The sequence below is a fragment of the Corvus kubaryi genome, unplaced genomic scaffold (genome assembly GCF_017639235.1).
Source record: "Corvus kubaryi isolate FWS band 111438036 unplaced genomic scaffold, C.kubaryi_AGA036_p1.0 37302, whole genome shotgun sequence".
In the NCBI taxonomy this organism is placed as follows: Eukaryota; Metazoa; Chordata; class Aves; order Passeriformes; family Corvidae; genus Corvus; species Corvus kubaryi.
Window position 1 is genome coordinate 1,333,075 of NW_024581095.1, and position 18,919 is coordinate 1,351,993.

At 38.0% G+C, this 18,919-nt stretch overlaps 1 protein-coding gene across 4 annotated transcripts in view; it reads right to left on the reverse strand.

Annotated features, from left to right (window-relative positions):
• FER (FER tyrosine kinase) overlaps window positions 1-18,919 on the reverse strand; it is a 161,458-nt gene that overhangs the window by 127,945 nt on the left and 14,594 nt on the right. For all 4 annotated transcript variants that reach the window (XM_042028047.1, XM_042028046.1, XM_042028049.1 and 1 more), the window contains exons 3-5: window positions 14,766-15,024; window positions 10,872-11,045; window positions 7,361-7,460 (exon numbers count right to left, since the gene is read on the reverse strand). In XM_042028047.1, coding sequence (XP_041883981.1) covers window positions 7,361-7,460; window positions 10,872-11,045; window positions 14,766-14,972 — 481 coding nt within the window. In that variant the 5' untranslated portion in view covers window positions 14,973-15,024. The remainder of the gene's footprint in view (window positions 1-7,360; window positions 7,461-10,871; window positions 11,046-14,765; window positions 15,025-18,919) is intronic.

The following is an 18,919-nucleotide window of genomic DNA, read 5'->3' on the forward strand; positions in this document are numbered from 1 at the left end:
TGCTCTCAGTGCTCCAGGTGAGGCCTCACTAACACTAAATACAGAAGACAATCCCCTCTGTTGATTGTCTGGCTGTGCTGTGTTTGATGCACCCCAAGATAACACCTGTCACCCTGCTGACAGATGTGGAGCCTGTGGTTCACCAGCACCCCAGGTCCCTTTCTGCAGGGCTGCTCTCTAGCCACTCCACTCCCAATTTAGACTTGCGTTCAAAGCTTTAGAAACATTCCTATCTACAAAGCAATTTTTATGCAAACTGCAGGCACTACTCAGCACACTCAGAAATTTAGTGGGTGAGCAGCCTTATCATCACTCTGCAAATCAGGAGATGTAAACACAGTGCTCTTAATTAACACAGGTTTTACAAGACCAAAATCACAAAGATAGACAGAAACAAGATAGGATCTTCACATTCAGTCTCTAATGTCTCTTACCCTTTACGTCTTGCAAGAGTCTTACATGAATGTGCTTCTTCAACAAGTCACACAGTCCTTTTTCCACTCAACCAACTTTTGAGAAGAGGGTAAGAAGTTTCTCCCGATTATTACTTAACAAGTTAATGATTGCAAATAGTAAATATTTTTCTAATGGGAAAAAAAACCCCATACTATTTGTGTATTTTGAAGTGTTCAAATTTAAAGAACACCAGAGCTAAACTTCTGAGTTAAGTATTAGTTCACCAAAGCTATCAGCCCAATCTTAAGTAAATAACATAGCATAAAAATAGCAAAAATGAATGTTCTATCTTTTGAACTGCTGTCAGGTGTTTGAACTATTAAGCACCTTCAGCCAATTCTCTCAGTCCTGTGCCTGCTGGTCTGTGAGGACTGAGGAGAGCACATCCTGGGGTTGCATGTCTGTGTTAAGAGGAAACCAGAAGTCCAAGCTGGTCCCACACTGCACAAGAAGTCACCACGATCTCTTTCCACTCTCTCGGGTTCCCTGCTCTAGAAGCTTTATTTTAGCGAAGAAACAACCCTACCCCTTCCAAGCACACACTGGTAGTATGTAAGTGTTGAAACACTTACAGTAGAGCATTAATTTTAAATCTATGCAGTCTGCTGACCTCTGTAAGACAGACCAGTTCAGCCAGCGTTACTTGTTTTGTCTTAACAGTATGAGAGTTTCAGTCAAAACTAAGCTTAAAAAATATCCTACCAAGAGTTTCCCTTATTGAAGGAACAACTACAGGCAACACATGTCACCAGGAAATGCAGTTGTATAATAACAATTTTAGAGGCATCTCAGAATGAATGCACCAGCCACCTAATAAGTATTTTCTGACCACTCGGCTATTACAAAGAATAGTAGGACAATAATTTGATTTAATGAAAGCTTTTTTAATGGCTCCTTTATTCATCACAAATGTGAGCTTATGCTGCTGTGCAACTTCAGTATGTACCACAGAAGTCACATCAATTCTGAAGTATTAAATCACCAGAGTTGCAGGGAAAACATTCTTTCATCAGAAGCAATGTGGTATAATGTGCTAGGTGTACAGTTAATATTTCTAGCCATCTCTAAATCACAATGTTGTCAGGGAACACAAGCCTAGAGAAATCTGGTGCAGTATTTTTTATGCTGCTATAGCAGCATAAAATGGAATTATGATATTAAATACTTAGAATTGATGTATTTTTCCTTTACTATTTATTTCAGATCCATTATGTCACCTAAGAATGCTGCAACATAGTTTCTACATTCAATTAGTAATGAACTAGGAACAAGAATACAATAAACACATGTATTTAATGTATTTACACAAAAACTGTATTTTTTTCTAAAGAGTATGTTGTATTAAAATTCAGTATGAACCTCCCAAAGCTACACTGGCTCTGTTCCGACTTGCAATATTTACTGATATATGAGCAACTGTTTCACACTTCAACATCTAACACCAAAATCAGCTATAAAAACAGATGCTAAATTTTATTAATGCATTTCAACTTTTTAAAAAACATGTAATGAACTGAGTAAATTATTGTTTCGTGTAATCATTATTTCCTTATTTATACAGCAGTTAAGTAATGCTTAATCAAAAAATTCAAGGATGAAAATATTTGAAACCCCCACAGACACATGCAACTATACTAAACAGAGATGCACAATCCTGCTGAAACAAAAGTAACTGTGCAAACAGCAAACTTAAGTGTAAGCAGTAACTGGTCCAACCAAATGAGATTCAAACTGCAATGAAATAACACACGTGATACTTACTGTCGTCCTACAGTCTCCATTTTGTATTCTTAATAGATTATTCATAAAATTATTCCAGAAGATTTGTGACTTCTTTAGTGAAACAATGCCTTTTCCATCTGGCACAAATTTTGGCTTCATGTGTTTTTTTGCAGCAGCAACATCAACGTGCCACATTCTAATCACCTTGTTACTCAGCATCACTGATTAGCACAGCACTGTAAACTCAGACTTGTATACCCTCTGAGACTGTTACTGTGAACTGCTGCTGTAAAATGTTTACACTGTTCTTTCTAAATATCACACATCCAAAACATTTCACAGGGCTGTCCATTTCATCATAGAAAAATAATATAATATGCTTTTGTTTATATTTTGCTCCGAAGACCCCTGCATCCCCTATGACTCCAATGCCCCAGTTCTGCAGAGGAACATGCTCTGCATTTCCTGTATATATTTTGTGGAGTTCTTTGAACAAAGCTTTCTAATCCAGAAGACTATTGTATTCAATCTGTCCACAGGTTTCCAAAAACTGAAGCATGCCTCATTAAAGAGGCACTGGACTAGTTCAGCTTGCTGACTTCATCCCCTCTCAGCTGTTATCTCTTACCATGTATTAAAAAACCGTAAGAATGAATGACTGAGGAAATAAAGGCAGAAAACTATCATGCAAATGACTAACATCAACCAGACTGCCTGACACCTGAAGCCTCCATGCCCAAGAAAAACCAACCAGACTGCATTTGTGATTCCCATGGTAATCACTGGTCCAGAAAGGAGCAGCTATGCATGAATTACTGGGGTAAGGGCTAGAACAAACAAGATCAATCAGTCATTTCTGACTGAACCATCAGGCAGGCACTGGTGGCCATAACAAGGCACTGCCACCCAGCCTAAGGCTGAAGTGGCAGCCAAGCGTCAGTGGTGCTCCCTCTGCAACACAGCTGTCCCACTGCTTCCCCCAGTGCACAAGCAGTGCTAGCAAAGGGTTCCCCAGAACAGCTTCTCAGACACTCTCCCCTTCCTCCAGACCTGGACAGAACAAAGTCTTCCACAATGAAGCTCCCACATTCCTTCAGAAACCAGTTCCCTTTTCCGCACTAAAAAACTATCCAAGAATTCCCACCACATGCATTACCCACTGCTCAAACACTAACAAAACATGTAACTAACCAGTATCATTATTCAGTCCTTAACACTTACTACTCTTCCAATGGCCCCTAGTGTTTTCAGCAAAAAATGAAAACACCTGTGTAGCAGGTTCAGTTTGTAAACCAGGTGGAAACACCAATTTAGTGTAGTGGTTTGGTGCAGAACACTCATTACTTATTTACTTTCTGTGAGATGAGAATTAGGAGAAAGCAAAGCAGGCACAAAACTTAAAAGAATATAAAGAAGTTTATTAACAGACCTAAGAGAAAAAAAAAAATCAGACCACACCTTCAGAACACGTTTCTCCCTTCTCCCACTGACAATGTAAAAAGACAACCCTTAAGATGTTCAGTCTGTTTACCACTTCCATAATAACCTTGTTCAGTTCATTTAGGGAGAGGAGTCTCTCCTGCTCATGCTATGAGCATGACATCTCCACAAGAAGTTCTCTCATGGCTTCAGTATCACAATGAGACAGCCACTCGGGTTGGTTCTCTGCTCGCATGTGAGAGTCCCTTTCCCCAACTTACAGCTTTCCCCACAACTGCTTTTGAGGGTCCAATCTTGAGCTACTGGGGTACCATTTTAAGGTTGAGGTGTTCAAAAACAAAGGTTCTCTTTACCCATCTCTGGAAGCATCTTCATCTCTAGGAATAGAGGCCCTCCCCTTTCCCTGGGAGCAAAAGAGTCCTCATCATCTTCATCTCTAGGAACAAAGGTCTTCTCCTTACAGTTGGAGCAAAAGCCCTCATCACTTCCATCTCTCCCTGTTCAAACTTCTCATCAAATTACAGCTGCTCCAGCATTTGCTTATTCCAGGTGCCTTTGCTCACAATTGCAGTTTGAACGCTCCACCCCCCCAGGCTTTCATGAAATTACAACGGGTACTCTGATAGATCACAGTCCATCACCACCATAGCTTTACAACAGAGTTTCAGCTCCTAAGCATCTCCTCTTTCTCCTCCCTCACGTTTTCAGCGCTTCTTTCTCTGCTTAATGTCTGCAGGCTTCATCTGTTCTGGAGGAATCTCAGAGCACTAAAAGGGTTAATCTCACCCGGCCCTGCAGCTGGAATTCGCTTATCGCTGTTGGTCCCATGATCTTTGCCGGGCAGCAGGGCAGCTTCAGCTGAATCTTCGGCCGCACTGGAGAGGTGGGGTGGCAGCCAGGCCACGCCATCTGCATGTAAGAGTGCTGGAGGGGGGCGCGGGTGGAACAGGGCTGCACGGCTCCAGGATGGCTGTGGCCTGGCCTGGCCTGGCCTGGCCTGGGCTGAGCAGGTCCTGGCCCAGACCCAGCCCAGACGAAGCAGGGCCCGGCCCGGACCCGCTGGGCCCCAAACAGGCCCAGTCCAGTTACCTGTCCCAAGGCTGGAAGCAAGAGAGCTTTCCTGGGGCTTGTCCATTCCTAAATGTGGACCATACAGGCATGTCAGGCTTTTTTAAGTGGCTTAAAAAATTGTCAATATTCAAACTGGCCAGCTGATAGGTTCTGTTAGGTCATAGAGGAAGCTGTAAGCACCTCTTTGCAAGAAAATCACTTCCAGAGTTATGCTAACCCATGACATGCTAACCCTGCATTAAGGTGTCACTGATTCAAAGCGACTGCCCCCTTAGCTAGTGTAAAGTAGCAAACACAGAAATTCAAGTTTACCTGAGAATACCTCCTGATTTCAGCAAATCACAAAATCACTTTCCACTGTATGAACTTTGCCAGCCTTCACCCTTATCAGTTAACGTCCTCTCCTGTGTGTGTTTAGTCCAGAACTTAATATCACTTTTAACAACTCAACCAGAAAACTGGACAGTAATTATCTTCACAAGCTGAAGAACCAGTTGTACCTCTTTCACTAGCAGCTCTAATAAACCTACTCTCTCACCAGAAAGTGGCTGTGCTATTCCAAAACAAAGCAGAAAAAAGTCACTAAATTTCAAAATCACTACTCTTGCAAAACAGAGACATTTGTCAGACACTTCACTGTGCAAATTTCATTCTTTTCCTGGGGACCAGCCTGTAGTACAGGTGCTGCACAAATTTACAAGTAACCCCCACAGCAAAGCTAAAATTTTATGTCCTAAGAGGTAGCTGTCCTCTTCAGCTCCAGACAGGAAAGGTCAGTCACTGTCTTACAGACTTGGTTGCTGGAGGAATAGACTCTGTTTAAAACAACATTTTACACAAATGGAGCTGGATGGGCTATTTTAACACATTACTTGCAAGAACTGGTGTCAAAAGATTTTAATTTTTTTGTTTAACAAAATGGTGTTCAGCTTATTTTCAATACTTGGTTATGCCCTCCCACTGTTGTGGTAACCACTGTTTCTTCCCTTGTTTTCAGTAATTCTTGAAATCCTGAAAAACTAAACCAGTTTGTACATAAACAAAAGTAATATATCTTAATAGCACATAATTTGAATAAGCATTGCTTACTGAATAAAAAATACCCCGGAATAATGAAGCACTGCAATTTTAAGACTTCCCTAACTTTCCACTTCACCAGTGAACCAGTTTGACAACTTAAAACCTCAGAAATACCATGACTTAAAAAAATTGAAGCAGCTCAGCTGACCTGAAACCAACAAAGAACTGTAGTAGCTCATCAAATGCACAAGTATTTGTAAACAGGAACAGGGCCTGGGATGCAGCGGGGAGAAGCAGTTCTGCAATTTTTGGGAGAAAAACCTGTCACATTTTTATGTGCGTCAGTGTTTGTCAAAACAGACTTGCACTAAGGTTTTAGTGGAAGCAAAATTCAGTATGAATCATAATAAGACAAACATTAGATAAAACCCTGAAAGAGAAGGTCAAAGAAAACCACAGGAGATAAGTGTCTTAAAAACAATTTATGTTTGCTGTCTATCTAAAGAAACATTAATTCAGTTAATCAAAACCACATCAAAACATCACAGTGCTGACAGTCAAAATGCTCCTTTATTCCAATGGGAAAGTTTGGTGCTTCAGGGATAGAGAACGACCAGATTGGTAACAGGAAGACAGGATGAAACGGGCTAAAAATAACACACTAAGATCTGAACAACCTATTACATTTTCCATGTTACATACTACATATTCCAGTGTTAAGTAGTTACTTGAAGATAAACCAAGTAACCAAATTAATTTACATACAGAAAACCTGCAACTGGATGAAATGAACATCTAAGTAGGCATTTTAAAGTAATTATGAACTTCAGTAAAAGAAATAAAACAGTAAAAGTTCAACAGTGCTAAGTGTAACTTCTTGTCCCCTGCTGTTTTGTCCAAATTTTGGACAAAGCTGGAAAAAAACATCTGTCTCTCCTCACTGAGAGCTACTACAACTATACTACAACAGAACCAAGAACATTAACTATCGTTTGGACGGTCAGACAAAACCTTAGGATGGATCTTGGAATTACACTTACATCCTGCCATTCAGTCACTTTTCACTAAAGGAAGAAAAGAAAATCTTGGAAGAACACATAAAAGCAACTATTAGCAAGATATTTCAATACATAATAGAAAAAAGCTCTCTTTTATCTCATCATTCAAGCACAATTCAACAGGAATCAAAATCCATGCAGATTGAACACATCATTCCCTAAAAAAAAATCTCAGTGTGCTAATGACTTGTTTTCCTCTTGTAGATGAGGTTGACAAAGGTTGGATGTGCTACACTGGCAGAAACTGATGCTGATGCCACTATAGCAACAATAGTAGTTCACAGGCAAGTAAGCCGCAGCTGCAACGCAGATGAGACAAGAGTCCATCTGAGCAATTTTAGATTTCAAAAACATCCACTGAAGGAATAATACAAGAACTGAAAAGAATCACCATTTATATTTTATGAATTTTTAAAAGATTATACCAAGCATACACAATGACAATCAGCCTGTCTTACGTAAGACACTAAATAACCTTTTACATTCTAATCAAAATGTAACTCAAAATAAAAAAAATTACCTTGTTTCATTCTAAGAGTTTTACCAGTTTTGAAAAGGGCACTAAAAAATACACAAAATTAAGTCAATCATACCTTTAGCCACAGCTTCTTTATACTTTTCTTTGGCAGAATTTACTTCTTTTATTAGTTGCCTATAGCTAGATTTTAGTTTCTCTAGTTCTGTCTTTGTGACCTTTAAGAAAAGAGAAATATAAAAAGCATTAAAAATACTTATTCTCAACACATTAGAAAAACATAGCATTAGTAAAAGAGAATTAACAGAATTTATTATCCAAAATAAGGATGCCACACTTTCCACTGGCTTGAGAAAATCTTAACAGGATATTACACGGTGCAATTTCATAGTGCAAATTACATGTTATAAATTACATGGTGCAAAATCAATAAATGCATGGAATTAAATAAGAAGCCTAAGACACAGATCCCCATTCACATCAATGTAATTAAAAATATATTTAGAAAATCCAGTTAATCATCAACGATATTCCATTTCAATTACAAGGAAAAAAAAAATATCAAAAAGATGCTTAACAAATCATACTAGTTTAAAATGTCCTATGCATAGGAAGGAATTTCTTCAGCACCTAAAAGAAAAGCAGAATTCTTAGACATTACACTTCATACGTATGACTAAGGAACAGCAACTTGGCATGAAGCAGTCTATCAACTGTAAAACTCAAACCCTTAAAAAGAAAAACCAAGCCAACAAAGAAAAAAACCTAAACAAAAACCCAGCTACAGAAGCAACCAACCAAACAAGAAACCTCTACCATGAAACAGAGCACTGAACATAACACTTTTGGTCACAAAATTAAAATAAAGTTTTCTCTTCTACCCCCAGCATTCATTCACTGTGTCACAAAACTAGCGCACTGTTCAGAAATAATCCCAAACCATGAACTTGCAAACAAAAGCCATTAACAAAACAGCCATCGTAATACCAAACAACTGTAAAGAAACCACAATATTGTAAAGAAAAACAAAAAATTCTGAACAGAAAAAAAACCCCAAACCAACCACCCAACCAAAAAAACAGACTTCCATGGGAAAATCATGGAAGAGAAACTTATTAACTGGTTTTGCTCCTCTTGCAGCTGGCAGCAAGAAGGCTGAAGTTCACAATTTTCCCTTTTTTTCCATGAGGTAAGGCCAAGATAACACTACTTTCACCCCCCAGAACATCTGAAAATTTAATGAAATTCCTTAAAAATCCAACAAAGTGCTGTCTACAGCTTCTATTTTTGGGCCAACTGTGCAAAATTTAATTTAAAGGCAGAACATTTTCTCCACATCAATCACATATACTCATCTCATATTTTTACATTCTGCAAATTATACTCACAACTGCTGTTATTATGCACCAATAACACATAATAATCCAGTGATACAGGAGAAATAACTTTATAACAAACTTACATTATAAAGACATCATGGCAAATGGAGAAAAAGATTCAGTTAAGAAGTAGTGATCACAATTAAGATCTAAATAACACAAACAGCTTCTCTTACAGAAAACTGAAAAATAAAAGCCCACTAGCATTATGAAACATTTGTATTTATGTATAACCTTCTATTATGTATTTTACTGATTTTTAGATTGTGTTTTTCCAACAGATAAAACCAACACCAAGAGCATATCTGTTCCCAAAGAACACTTAAGGAACTAACATGGTCAAGGATTACTTTAAACTCCGTTTTTATTTCAAAAGGTCTTGCCCACCTAATTAGCACTCTAATTAGTACTCTACTTTTTTCCCCCTTGAATTTCATGAAGAAAGAAAATTATTCAACACCTTAATGGAAACTGGAATAAATCTACAAGATTCAAGTCCTATTACATATATGCAAAAGCCACGTTATTTTACTGTCCTTAAGAATTTTCCCCATAAGATTCCTCACCGTAGAGGTGTCTAAAATAAGAAAGGATGACACATATGTATTTCACCTAAACACACTTTTATGCCAGCTTATCCTAAAAATAGGAGCTGCACAGACACTGACGTTCACACCCTTTGGATACTGCCCTGGTATATAACTGTCATTTTACCTCTGTGCATAACAAAAGCAGAGGTAATACCACAGAACATGAGAAGTATTCTGAATTTGAGGGAGTCATTCTGAAAGGGCTCCAGGTACACAAAACCTCGAACAAACAATGTCAGCTAACAATGGGAGAACACTATTCAAATACTTCTTTGGAAAATCAGGAAGGGAAAAAAAGAAAAAACCCAAACCAAAATAACCTCAAACCAAACAACAGTGCAAGCTTATTCAGCAGGATGCAAAATACTTTCATGGTTATGCAGCCCATAATTAAATAAAGTCAATATGGTTTGTAATAATCGTTTCGCGAGTGCTCAGTATGCATTATGTTTTTTTGGAAAAGTCTTATTTTAAAAGACATTTTTATTAGAAGTTTTATTAGAGTTTGGCCTATTTACAGAAAAAAACCCCATTTCATAGTCTCTTTACAAAGTATACCTGAGTTTCCAGCAATCTTACTCCATTCAGCCTCTCCTTCTTATTTTTCTTTTTCTCTTAATGCAATTCTCTGTAACTTCTATTATTTCTAACACATGCTACCAGTTTTTCCTCTTCTTCCATCCTGACTTTTTTGAGATGCACCAATCCGTAAGTAGCAGTGAGTGATTATTTGGCTTGGAAGTTTTATCAAATAATGACAGCCTACTGACCATGCATCAAAAAAGATGTCCCCATAGTCCCTACTTGGGGAAGATGCCAAGATTCTAGCATAGTATGGAAGCAATCTTATTAGAGCCAATATATTTATCTTAAAATAGTCTTAGTTTAAATACAGAATAGCTCCAAGTTCTTCTCATAACTGGCCCAAGAATCTTTTACTCATCAATCTGTGACAGCGTTACTGCTTTACTCAGATGTTACATTTTAATTACACTACTCCAAATCCCAAATTCTCTGCTGGAAGAAAGAAGAAAAAGTGCTTTTCCTTCTCTCAGCAGACTATCACTCTGATTTTTGACATCTGTAGCTAAATTTTCCCCAGAGCATCTGAATGAAACAGTGATTTCTGTCAGCTTTACTGACAAGACACAGCACTTTCAACGCAAGCAGGACAACTGACATGTCACGGAAAACACTCTGAAGACTTCCACCTGCAGTCTAAATGTTTGGTTTACACATGCTTTATATTTTAGAATAGAAACTAAAATCCTGTCCCCACCCAAAACAATCTGCACTCATTAACAAAAGTTTACAGTGTCCCAGTCCCATGAATGTCTAGAGTGGAATGACAACAGGAATAAAGATGGAACAGAGAAGTGTCACACAAGAATTATCCTCCACTGGAAGAAGAGCATTTGCAGTGCTAACTGTCCACGGAAATTCATATAGAAAATATTCTCCATCTTTGCCTTGACAGCTACCAGGAAAGAAAAACTATATTGAAAATTAATAAAATTTAACTTAAGCATTCTACGTATCACCCACTATGCTTTTATCACAGCACAAACAGAAACAGCAACTAAAAAAATCCACTCTTAATTTAATATTTTTAAACATATAGAATTTTAATCCATTTATCAGGCACAGATGTATAAAATACCTTGTACATCTCTGCTTCAATTTGTTGATGAACACCTATGAAGCTCTTCTTAACTTGCTGCTTATCTTTGATCATCATTGTAAGCCTGTGCAAGGGCCCAGAATTAAGATCCTCTGCATGTGTCTTCATTATTTTACTCAGCTGTTCTGTTTGCTGTACCACGAGCAACCAAGACTATAAAAAAAAGTCAGAACAGAAAAGCACTTACTTACTTCAGCTCACAAATAACCAAACAATTAGTAAGAACTGTGGGAAAAGATGCATTCCTGTTTAAAAAAAATCAGTAAAAGAACTAATTTTAAACTTACTGAAATGCATTTGAGATCCTCCTGCAACAGCAAAATTATGCCTCAATCTTATTCATAAAATAATAAAAAAGCACCGAAGACAAAAATACAGTGTTGAATGTTCACCCTTTAGCACTGTCCTAGTATTTCTAAACACCAAAGAAAGCACTGCAGCCTTATTTTTTTTTAAATATACCCCCCAACACCCCCGAGAACAGTGCTCCCACGTCCTTTGTCCTCCAGTTTCCACCAACAGCTGCTCTGCCAGCGCTGACTTCCTCCTTTGTCTAAATACCTGACAGTAATATGCATTTGAGTGGTCTTGGTTTAAGAGGATACCATCACATCAGCTGCTTCACACAGCAGCATCAGTCAGGCCACCAGTACCAAAGCACAAACAGACACAACATTCATCTGTCACTGTAACCCAACATCTTTCTGTACCCTTGCTTCAATAGCTTCCTTGGACATTCTGTCAGTTTTCAGGACAGCTTAATGTGCTGTGTGTGGCTTTGAATACAGACACACATTTACAGATATCACAGACAAATGCGAAATTCATCTTCAGTTCAAATAAAAGCCCTGGCTACCCTCAAGATTGCTGTCATGCATTGGATTCCTTAAAGATAACTCCCTGCCAATGAACGCTGTCCTGTATCTAAGATTTCAGAGTGGCTACATGCCACAGAATTACAATGTTTTGAAGGCAGCTAGCGTATGAATTTTATTGGCATTTATCTTACTCTTACTAAAACAGAAATCAGCCTGAGATCAAAACCTTAGAAGATTAATTTGTTTGTTAGCTTTGGGGTTTCTTTCCATCCTGTATACAAATATATATACATAATATTTCCATCTCTATATGACAATGCTACAACAGAAACTGGATTCTAGAGAAGAAAACAAAAGACAATTGATTCCCCTATATACTGGCCTATCTTTAACATTTCCTCCAGCTTGTAAACATCCCACAGATTGGCACAGAGCTATCCAGACTGCTTAAAGTGTGGTGTTGTAAAAGGTCAACGCCTAAAGCTTCCCTGCTATGGCTGGAAACCATTTCAGAACCCATACTGAAAAGCTGCGTAGGATAAAAACATCATTGAACACCTGTGTGAGAGGAGTGGGCCTTGTGGTTACAGAGGATTTCATAAAAGTGCCCTCAGAGGTGAAAATGTAGTCAGAGTCATCCATTTTCTATAAGGCTGATTTATTACTGATGACAGAACTACTGTTTTAATCCTGAAAAATCACGACAAAAGCATTTTTCAACAGTACAGGGTATTCTAAAGAAATGCTTAGTTTACAATTCACCGAATGAGCTTAAATAAGCCAGAAACATAGCAAATACTTCCCTTCCTATTAAAAAAAAATCATTTGCATATTTTCCTGCTCTTCACATCACTTTTTCCACCAGGAAAAGATGAAAGTGATGTTTCCATAGGGGAATATCAGTTAAGCAGGACTTCTGTGCTTTGTATGATTATATTTTACTATTTTAAATTAGGAGAAGGTAAAGTGAAAACTACTCAAAAATAGAGATTTATATGGGACAAAAAAGCTGGGTGGGGACAGCAGAAATGGCAAAGCATTTCCTTCCACAAAAAATGACCACAGCCCAACAAATGCAATAAAATACAATATTGTTTGGTGTGTTTGGCTTAACAATATTTTTTAGACATATACACACACAAAAGAGCTGTCTGGAAGCTCTTAAAAACACCTCTTTTCTAGCATTACCAGCTGCTGCCACCATGCCTTCCAGCAAGTTTGCTGTCTCCACATGAAAAAAACATAGGACAGATTTTCCCAAACACCATTTCTAAATGCTCGCTCTTGCTGTACACTTAGAGATCAAAACAAAACAAACAACCACAATAACAAAACCAAACAAACAGAACCCATGAAAAATTACAGAGCTTCCTATTGGGGTTTAATGCCACAAAACACAAAATAATACCATAATACCAAACACAGGTATTTTACATCTTAGAAGACGTAAGATACTATACTTATGTCCCATAATATTTGCATCAGTCTTTGGTTCAGTAAAATGTCAGGAAGAGAGAAAAAAGTATCACAAAAGAATAAAATAAATTAGAATGAGATTAGTAAATTAATCAATAATTCAGGCTTTTTAACTGCCAAAACTAGTAAGATAATGTGTCATTACACAACCTTAAAATCCAAGGTGTCAGTGAAATTTTAAGGCAAGCCCATACAAAAGATCTGCCGGTCCATATGAATATTTTTGCTGTTAGATAAATTTGTAGAAATCAGGGAAGCGACTTAATGAAAAATTACACCTCCTTATGAGAAAAAAAAAGGGAACAAAAATGATGCTTAAGGACAACTTGAGTGTCTCTGGTCAAAACAAGATTTCAAAATGTGACATGCATACCTCTTTTCAAGCCAAAAAGAACACGGCTTAAGTCAGATCTCCAGATTTTTGAAATTTATCTGCTCACAAGAAGTGCTCATGTTATTAAGTGAGATACCTATGTGAAGGTTAATGGCTGTTTATGCCTTATAATGATAAATGGTCTGTGCCAATGAAAAAAAAAGGGCAGTATTTCAATTTACAAGGCAAGAATTATTGTGGGGGAGGGAAACAACAACAGAACATGTTATATATAAACACTGCACAGTGCTGAAGCAGCCGAGCTCTAGCAGCACAGCTTCCAAGTCACACACAGTCACTTTAACCCTGTATAAATCCAGCCTGCTTGCACAAGGAGCAGTCCTGTTCCTAATGCTATGCCACAGCCACTGTCCAAGCAGCCACCCCATAAGCCCACTACATAAAAACTGTTCTGTCTAAAATTTAACTTGATCCAGAAAGGGTGTTTTCCTGCAGAGAGAAAATGAGGATTCATGCCAGACTGGAAGGACTGTGTAACCACTGCTACAGCACAAGGGCCAAGAACTGAACTGAGTAAGCCATCAAAACAGAATAGTCTTCTCTTGTCAGTAGAGAATCCAGGTCAGGAGTAAAACTTTCAAACAGGTGATAAAGGAAGTTTGCTTCATCGGTATATTTACTGGACTTGCTCTAAATCTGAAAATCAGTAATTTGGAAAACAGACAGCCTTACCTTTTTAAAAAGTCAACACAGTTATTTTAAACTGAATACAAAATAACCTCACCATTATGAGAAACATCCTGAATTAATGTTTTGTTTTTACAACACATGCTGCAGTGTGAGTTACAGCTGGAATGCTAGGCTTTGCCTTGGTTTCCTGGCATTTTCTATTTCTGTCACAAATTCTATAAAACATAAACAATAGTTCCTACCTTAAAAGAAAAGCTTACTATAGCATACTTGTTTTCAAAACACTAAACAAAGTAGCAGGCTCAACCCAGTTATGTAAAATACTGAATTTCAAAAATCAGGATTGATTCTAGTTCAGTTAATTTTTTGAAAGCAAGACTACAGCTCAACTTCTGCATATTTCACTGAGAAACTAAAAGAAGCCCATTTTAAATACTTTGGCAAAATTAACTCTCAAGGAAATGAATGGCTAGGAACCCAACTCAAAGCAAAAAAAAAAACAAAAATAAACCCAGTACCCAAGGATATTCCAAATACAAAACACTTCAGACTTACCTTGGACACATTGCTGATATAATCCAATTGACACGCGCTCTCTTTATCTACTTGGTTACAAAGATTCTGTAAAGTGGATGCGTATTCCTTATCACTTTTTACTCTCATTACCATAAATTTCTTCACTGTTTCCAGCAGTCGTAGTTCCCAGTCTTGCAGTTTTAATAAAGCATCGTGAGAATACTTCAGGTCACCTCCAAACCCCATTTTTTAAGGCACTATATACCAGACAGGGGAAAATACAGGCTCTTCACCACATCTGAAATGAGAACAAGACTGATGAGACAATTATCAAAAGAAAAGCTTCTGGTGAGATAAAGAGCAACTATTAATGCCTAACCCTGAAATAACTTAATCATAAGATTAACCACATACATTTACCTCTTCAGTATAAACCTGAAGGAGGCTCAGAGCACTGTTTTGAACACCAAACTCTGACTGGAAAAGATTTCAGCCTTAGAACTGCTCTCCAGTTTCCATTCCTGCAAAAAGGTACCTCCCTAACTTTAAAGTACAGTATGTAAGAAAACATAACAGCATCTAAGACAAACACCAATCTACATATTTAACCAAATAAGTACAGCTAACAGTATCTCCAGACAAGCTGCCAACTGCACTTTTCTACTCCTGGTGATCTGAAAAATTTGTTTCTGGTGTTTACTGTCCTAAGAGCACAGAAAAATCCAAATAAAACATCAGCTCTCAGGCACTGCATCTGTGGGAAATCGATAACTATTTAGAAGCTAGTTTGCTCCTAAACCCTGTGTTAACAGGCCATTATACTTGCAGACTCCACCTCCCAGAAATCAGAAAATATCCCAAACCAGGTTTTCCATTCAACCATACACTGGTCCCCAGGGTCAGAGTTCTTTAGTTTACACCATTTTACCCTAGGACAGTCCAGTCTTATTGTACACCAAACTGACATAAAGTAAGATTGATAAACAGGTAAGATATGCTGCCTTATGAAATCCTGTAGTAGAACTGAAGGCCAAAGACACATTACTAGAGTTAGCTCTGAAACACCTCCATCTGATGCTGACAAACAGGTAGCTACATTGTGGAAGAGCTGAAACCACACATATAAGGAATTTCTACACACTCTTGCACAGGTTTTGTAACGTAGGCTGAACCCTCTTTTCTGTGTACACACCAACCACCTGTTCCTATACTAATCAGCTTCCAGCTAGGTAAGATAAACTTATATAAACTGCAACCCTTATCTCCGGACTGCAGCGCAGCCACAGCCTATACGCTGCCTATTCACTAATTCCCGCACTACAGCAAAGTCCTGGTTCTTTTTAACACAGAAATACCTATTTCTTCACAGGCTTTACATTACCTCTTAAATTAGCAGTGTTCTATAGGCACTTACAAATTTATCTTCCTAGGAGTCCACTGAGGGAAGTAGGACTAATATTCTTATTTTACATTAAGAACTGACACATGAACTAGTGTTGACACTGTGGCAGCTCATATTGGTATGTACAAGGCTTAAAGACAGACTTTTCAGAGTGCCTAGCATTTTTAGCATATTAGGTATTCAGAAAAAATAAATATATTACTGGCTTCAGTTACTGCACAAAATTTCAGAAGATTTTGCAAATCAGAACCTCAAGCAGCCTCTGAAATAAGCCTCATGTACAATGTGTTTATTCTTAGAACACAAACCATGCTACATAACAAAACAAAGATCCAGTAAAGAAAACTAGAACAGTGCCACATTACTATGTATCTACACAATACAGGCCAAGTCAAGGCTGTATGAGTAACCTTAAACCTATTGCAAGCTTTCATAAGCTCTCTAATTTGAAGCTGTATATTTTAGTCAGAATTATTCCTGATGGCTAGGAATTCAGTCATACACAGCAACAGTAAACAGTTTATGTTGGCTGTATTCATGAACTATGTCATTATTAGTAACATTAATGAAAATACCTCCACAGTTAAAATTCAGGAACAGTCTTACAGAACCACAAACAATTTAGTAACATGAACCAAAGAAAAAATCTTAAAGCCCCTGTTTATTAACATGACTAAAGCTGCACTAGTGAATTTTTGACACCCTCTAGATCTAGATCCACTTTTATGACTTTTCATTTTTCTCCTACCCCATTTTAGCACATTACCTAACTATCCTAGCACAATACCCATGGGAAAAGATAGTATCCTTGTTTTCTTACAGTCCAGATTTAGAAGAGATGGGAACTGAATCTCACAGTGAAGTATGGCCTTGTGCTATAAGTAATGGCTTGCTTGCTTTTACCCTAGCCTCTGTTTTCTACTGAGAGGCAGTATGGCAAGGAAAGGAGGAAATATTCTCGGCATGTGATATTTCAGTCTGCTTCTACTGACTTACAGAGGAGCCATAGGATTATGAAAATCAATAGAACAAAAGACCCAACAATATCTCACTCCAGCCTGCTAAGTTGCTCTTCACGAAGCAGGAATCAGATTTTTTCCAATTCCACTATTAGATGCCTGGATACATAGGCAAAAACTATACACACATTGGACTCTGGCGTTCGTTTTAAATTATTCCTTTCACTGTGACAGAAGAAGCACAGCAAAAATTTGTTTTGCAGAAGCGATAAAACTCTGATTTGCTAACACTAACAAGCATAAAGACTCAGAACTGATGATTGCCAAATGGCTAAGCCAGCTGCCATGTGACTTCCATGTAAATTAAGAAAACATTCAATCAAGACGTTTGAATCCAAACGTCTTGTGGAGACAAGAAGCGGTGAAGAAGTATTCAAGACCTAAGCCACTCAACTAAGCTTAAATTTTGATAAGCTAAAAACCAATGCTGTCACTTAAAACCACTTCTAATTTTTTAATAGCCTAAACATTAACAGTACAGATCACACAGTCATTTATTTGAAGTCAGAACTATAAGATTTACCAAACATATGAACACTCAATCTGATTTTCAAGTGCTCTTAAAAAACACATGCACATTTTGAAAGGCCAGCGTTCAAAAAGACAGTATCTGGCACCAATACAGACAGGTATTTTTCCAAGCTTGGTATCTCCCTCATTGGTGACCCCAGGTGAGATGACAGCTGCCCTACAGGGTCAGACCAATGGAACAGAGTAATTCAGTCAGAAGGGACCCACAATGATCACCTGGGCACAGTGACCCATTTAGATCAGCCCTGTGTCTCCAACCATGGCACCAGAAGATGTTTAAGGACAGCAAACCAGCTGGGCTATTCATCGTGTGATCCTCCTTGTTCACAGCTACTGGATTATGGAAAACTAACATTCCTGTATTTTTTTGCTTTACTGAAGCCTTTTTCTGGTCTTAAAATCAAGAGTCAGACACGGTTAGAAGGGAAAAAGGGATTTTACCTTGGTATTTAAGGATCCTTAGGTGCACTATGTCCAGGTTGAATGCACCACAATGCCCACCGCCAATCCCCCCAAAAGATCTGGTATAACATTATAGGTCTTACTAATTAGCAGATCTATCAAAAATTCCCCAATCAGAGGCTTGAATGAGTCCCCCCTCCCCAAGGAACCTTCCCCTGGATGGTTCTATCTTAGTTTACAAAATGTGTTCTGGAGAGGACCTTGGGGTCTGGGGCACACTGATCCCTAACTACGAAGTTTCTAAAATGTTTAGTCTCTCAGCTTGACAAACAAGTCCAAGAATGTAGGCAAAAAGCACTGAGAATACAGAAGTTGTAAAAAATGTATAACAGGGGTATAAAAGAAAAGACAAAAATCATCATGGCATCATTACCATACACCATTAAAATACTCACACTGAAGCACACATTCCTAAACAGATTCTTCAATCACAGACTACTGGCAAAATTGAGAAGTACAGCAAAATCTGAACCCAGAAAAGTTTTAACGTAGAACTGGTATGAGATGTGGTGGGTTTGAGACACAAACATACTTTCTTCTCTAATGATGATGCAAGATGAAAATACAGTGTGAGAGCTATTCTGGGGAAAAAAAGTATTTCTCAAAAAAACATGGGAGAAGGAAAAAACAGAAATGGCATCATGTTTTAAAAGAAGCTAGATGGAGAAGTGATAACAACAAATATGATATGCTAACTTCATACAGAACAAAACCTTCAGGAATTGCTTTACTCTTACTGTGAAGAGATTTCTTCTGCTTCTGGTAGATACCCGTGAGGT